Raw genomic sequence first — 5,931 nt, forward strand, 5'->3', positions numbered from 1 at the left:
TAACATGAAATTAGATAAACATGTTTTTTTTTCTAGGAAAACTTCTAGAGAAGATAAATATGATGAACTTAAAAGGAATAAAAGATAAACGATAGCAACTAGTTTTGGCTTAATTTTCTTATTTCTTTCATAATTGACATTGGTGATTTAGACTTTATTAATGATTTTATAGTTAATGATTACTTAATAAATAAAGATCCAAAAAATATGAAGCTATTTGTTCAATTGAAGCTCGTTCTTTTGGAGATGCTATTAAAGATGAGATAGAGTTTATTTTGTCCAATCATACTTGATAGTTAGTAGACTTGTCTAAAGGTTGTAAACATATTAATAATGAATAGATCTTTAAAAAAAATTAAGACTAGATAAAATTATTCAAAGGTATAAAACAAAACTACTTGTGAAAGGCTTTACTCAAAAGTTTGGGATCAACATTTATATATATATTCTCATGTTACTAAAATCTCTATCATTTGTATTTTATTTCTTTAACTTCATTTCACAGTTTGTTAGCGTATCATATTGATGTGAAGACAATTCTTTTTAATTGTGATTTCAATAAAAAAAATTACATGAAACAATCTTCGATTGACACCTAGGATGAAAAATAAAATTTATAGACTCAAAAAAAATTATATGATATCAAACAAATACCAAAACAGTGGTATGAGAAATCTTATAAAATTAATCTCAGTTATGATTTTATAGTTCTAATTATATTATCATGAATCTATATGTAGATGACTCATTGATTTTTTACACACATAAAAAGTCATTAAAGAGACTAAATATTTTTGTCCATTAGGTTTAACATAACTTATTTGAGAAAAATTAGTATAATTTTTTGGTATAAATGATTAAGTCAGGTAGAGAATTCTCATCAAACCAAAAAAAAATTAACAGTTTTGATATAATCCATGTAAGTATCCTTTATGATCTTAACATTTCACTAAAAAGAATAAATGGAACAATGTCTCACAATCCTAGTAAACAAAGATAATTGAAAGCCTAGGATTCCTAATAAATTGCACTCAGTTTAATATTATCTATATTGTGAGTAGGTTAAATAGATATACTCACATTTCTAATAGTGAATATTGAAATCTTATTAATCGTTTACGTAGATATCTAAAAGGTACAATGAATTTGAAACTTGAGTTTGTTGGATACTCTATAATTCTTGAAGAGTATTATGATGCAAACTGATTAATTGACAATAATGAAGTAAGTTTCCCTAGTTGATATGTTTTTATTTCAAATAGAGCAGCTATTTCTAAAAAGTTTGTAAAATTTTCAAAAAATTGCATTAACCTAAGATAATCAATAATATTTATTTTTAACATAAAATTCAATTCTAAGAATTATATAATCTAGACAGATTATTCTAAAATAGTAATTACACTATGCAATAATTTTTGTTTAATTAATTTGTTATTTTCTCAATCAATGCTAATATTTTATTTTACAGTAAATTATATCTTTCTGACAAATTTTAAATATAATCTTACTAGAAAAGAAGACTTAAAAAAAAGGAATAAATGTTCTCTGGACAACCAACCAAATATACATTAAACTATATTTTACCAAAACTTATTCGTGAAATGGATAATGAAACAAACATACAAATACAAACATTATTAAAAAAAAAGAACACATCATACAAATAATTCACTTGTTGAATTCTAAAGAACAGCACAACCTTGGGAAAACTGCAGTCCCAAAAGCAATTTTTTGGTTTGCTAACTAAAAAGCAGCCCCGAAACTATTTGTATGATACGTATGAGTTTCACTTCTTATTTTTGGTCTTCAATTCAGCAGCATTAGCTTGTGCAGCAGCTTTTGCAAGTGTTGTGGGTTTGATTGCACTCTTGGGATTAAGAGCCTTTCTTATCTTGAACACTGCCCACGCAGTCCCAATTGCATGTCCTGCTGCATCAAGCCCTTCATTTGTCACCTCTCCTGCCTTCTCTCCATACCTACAACACCATCACTGCTTTGTAAACATAATGATGTTCAAATTCTCGTATAATTTAAGTTTTTACTATGTAGGTTTTTCAAAGATAAAGATTATACCTTTGTGAAATAAGTTTAGTTGTCACAACAGATGAGGTAGACATGACGTTTCTTCCAGCTACTTCAACAGCATCACAAACCTTATCTAAGTGGACACACAAGCACAAAAACGGTAAGAGATCATGTTGCAGTTTCCATACAAATGCACAATGTTATGCAGCTACAAGCCTACAAGATTAAATTAATCCCACCTCATAAAGAAGGCATAATGCCAAAAATAACCCCTAATGTTTACTAGAATGGTCATTTTGACCCATTTTCTTTTTTGAGCATTTTGATCCCACGATTAATTTTGTGACAAAAAGCTCCTATAGATGAAAACTATTAGTCAACACACGATTAATGCTCCAAAATAGGAGTCTTTTTTTTAACATAAAATGAAACGTTGAGGGCTAAAACGTTCCACAAAAAAAGAATAATAGACAAAGTGATTATTCTGTCAAATGTTAGAGGTCTTTTTGCCCCAAAATGATGAAACGTTGTGGGTCAAAATGCTCTAAAAAATAGGATAGGGGACAAAATGACCATTTTGATAAACATTGAGGTACTAGTTTTAGCATCATGCCAGAAAGAAATGGAAAGGTTTTTGGACATAATTGCACACTCCATAGATTTTACAAGACATGAACCCTCCAAGTAGAAAACATTAAATCAAAACAAATAAGATAAATTAAATGAGAGGAGACAACTTACTAAATCCATCCAAGGAAGCAAGAACGATTTCCCCAGGCAGCAGGTTGAAGAATTTCTTGCCTACTTTGGAGTTAATAATTGAACCTGTGAAGAACCCTGACACTTTAATCACTCCAGAAAGAATCCCACTGGCCACTTTCTCTGACATCTTTGTTAATTTCTTAACCCTGAAACCAGATGTATCACCCAATTAGCAAAAGGATTATGTTTTTTATATAATTTAACGGGATTACAAAGTAGTATTTGTTCATAATTTTTCTTATCGATTGAAAACGCACACTTCCTATAAAGGCAACTGCTTTAACACGGGACGCAACTGCTTTAACCCGGGTTCTCTAGACATAATAACATTTTATTTTACTACTAAATTCGGATTCACAAATGAATATGCTTAAATTTACCCCACATGATAGAAGACAGCTCCCACAATAGCCCTTAGCTGCAGAACTATTACACTAGAGCCTCCCAAATAGGATCAAAAAGATTATGTTTTTTAAATAATCTAAAGGGATTACAAATAGTATTTATTCATAACTTTTCTTAACAATTGAAAACACACACTTCTTATGAAGGCAACTGCTTTAACCCAAGTTCTGTATAGATAATAACATTTTCATTTTACTACTAAATAAATCCGGATTCACAAAATGAATATGCTTAAATTTACCCTACATGATAGAAGACAAAGCTCCCACAATAGCCCTTAGCTGCAGAACTATTACACCAGAGCATCCCAAATAGGATCAAAATGATTATGTTTTTTAAATAATTTAACGGGATTAAAAATATAATTCGTTCATAACTTTTCTTAACAATCGAAAACGCACACTTCCTATGAAGGCAACTGCTTTAACCCAGGTTCTGTATAGATAATAACATTTCATTTAACTACTAAATAAATTCGGACTCAAAAAATGAATATGCTTAAATTTACCCTACATGATAGAATACAAAGCTCCCACAATAGCCCTTAGCTGCAGAACTATTACACTAGTGCATCCCAAATAGGATCAAAACGATTAAGTTTTTTAAATAATCTAACGGGAATACAAATAGTATTTGTTCATAACTTTTCTTAACAATCAAATACGCACACTTCTTATAAAGGCAGCTGCTTTAACCCGGGTTCAATAGAGATAATAACATTCCATTTTACTACTAAATTCAGATTCACCAAATGAATATGCTTTAAGTTTACCCTACATGCTAGAAGACAAAGCTCCCACAATAGTCCTTCGCTGCAGAACTATTACACTAGAGCATCCCAAATAGGATCAAAAGTTAAGAAACAAACCTTTTCATCCTTCTCAATGCCTCTGGACTGATCTCTGAGGTTGAACCAGGTTTCATCCTCTTAGTCAAGAACTCATTGCCCCATTTCAACCGATCTACAGTGACATCACCGCACCACAAAATTCCCTTCACAATGTACCCTGACCCTGAAGCAATTGCCCTTGCTATAGATCCGCTATAGTCTTCAACATTGGGCGCCAGAGTCGTCCAATATGCCATTGAACTTCCCACAATCAAGTCCCTTTTCTCCTTCCTGTCGAACTCTTCGGGCGCCACATTCCTTGTGTCCACAAGATTCCAGTTCTCTATCCCTTTCACTTCTTGAACCGAGAAACAACTGTAAGTCTCCAAGAGTCTATCCAGCTCCTTCAACAAACCCTCTTGCCCTTTTGCAGCAATCGTCAAGCCATAGTTCAAAACATCCTCGGTTTGTTTAGAATCTTTATCGGAGGGAACTCGAAGAGTAAAGAAATAGTGGGAAGTATCGAGCTTAACAACGGGCTCATCTTTAGCCAAAGGCCACTGGATATCATCACCGATACGAGCAAAAACGGCTACAACGTTGCCGCCTTGAAGGAGACTAACAAAAGAGAGGTCACCAGAAGCAACCTCTACGCTGGTTTGTGGTTCGATAAGGTGAACGATGGCACCGGGGACCTTGAGGAGGAGTTTTTCTTCAGAATCTTGGTAGGTGGTGGGATCTTCGGGGAAGAGATTTTCGATTAAATCTTTCGTGTCCAAAGAAGGGTACAAGGAAGATGAAGATGAAGGTGAAGTAGCGTGTGGGTTTGAAAGATCGACCTGTGGGTAAAGAGAAGAGGGTTGTTTTGGAGGAGCAGACGACATGATGATGTTCTATTTTACTTTGCTTTGATCAGATGAAGATGGAGATGGTTAAGATGGGAAGGGTCGAAGAAATAAAACAATAGGAAGCCGTGTCGGTTTGGTTTTAGATAGGCGAGTCCCACATGGCTTTCATTGGAGAAACCGCGTCACAACAGTGGAAGTTAAGTGTTCATTTTAAGCTGTATTTAATTGCAACGGACAAGCTTCCTTCTTTTGCTTACCTTTATTTATTTATTTAATTTTTAAAATAAAATTATAATATATTCATTAGTTAAATAAAATATTATCAACAAATTCTTATCATATGCATATTAAAAAAATATATTTATGATTATCATAAGTAAAATAAAACGGTGAGTGATTAGTGATAGTCTGATGAGCAATAACGTGAACAATTGAGTTGAGACAACAATATACAAAATCAAAGCACTCTGACGTTCTCGAACACCAAACATAGAAGAAGAAAATATGCAGAATATCTAAAGCAAATGAGTGAAAAATCAATCCCCTTTATCTGCACTCTCATCTTAACAATATAAACTACATAAATGATCATTAATATTTAAGTAAGTTTTTTATTTTCTCCATTAAAATTCAAAAGTAATAAATTTATCATTAATGTTATCGATTTATAATAAATTAATCACTCGTTAACCGTTATTATTAGAGTAACAAAATACTGATATGACACATTAGTTAACTTTTTTAGCATCATTTGACCCAATTCAAAATGTATCCTTTCTCTTCCATCTCCACTTCTCTCTATACTCTCCACTTCTCTCTCTAAAATATGTTTAAATGAGTACTTGAACAATCTGTTATCAAATCTTTTTCACACAAGCGGTAACAGAAGGCTCTCTGATAAGCATATCTCATTCATGATTTGTGTCCCAAGGGTTTCACATACTAGAACTAGTTGTAATGATTTCTGAATGCTCCATGTGTTTCATAAAACCAAATTTTTGTGCACCTTCCTACCTCACAATTTCATTGGTTTGAAATACTATCTAATCTTAATAAGTATAT

General features: G+C 32.2%; 1 protein-coding gene across 1 annotated transcript; it reads right to left on the reverse strand.

Annotated features, from left to right (window-relative positions):
- Positions 1 to 1,727: 1,727 nt before the first annotated feature.
- Positions 1,728 to 4,934, reverse strand: LOC120182461 (protein EARLY-RESPONSIVE TO DEHYDRATION 7, chloroplastic-like). Its single transcript, XM_039187436.1, has 4 exons — positions 4,061 to 4,934; positions 2,767 to 2,933; positions 2,074 to 2,158; positions 1,728 to 1,976 (listed from the first exon to the last, which is right to left on the reverse strand). The coding sequence occupies exons 1-4, from the start codon at positions 4,903 to 4,905 to the stop codon at positions 1,787 to 1,789; spliced, it is 1,287 nt and encodes a 428-aa protein (XP_039043367.1). The 5' UTR covers positions 4,906 to 4,934; the 3' UTR covers positions 1,728 to 1,786.
- Between the last annotated feature and the right edge of the window lie 997 nt (positions 4,935 to 5,931).

This window comes from Hibiscus syriacus, unplaced genomic scaffold (genome assembly GCF_006381635.1).
Source record: "Hibiscus syriacus cultivar Baekdansim isolate YM2019G1 unplaced genomic scaffold, ASM638163v2 tig00112657_pilon, whole genome shotgun sequence".
In the NCBI taxonomy this organism is placed as follows: Eukaryota; Viridiplantae; Streptophyta; class Magnoliopsida; order Malvales; family Malvaceae; genus Hibiscus; species Hibiscus syriacus.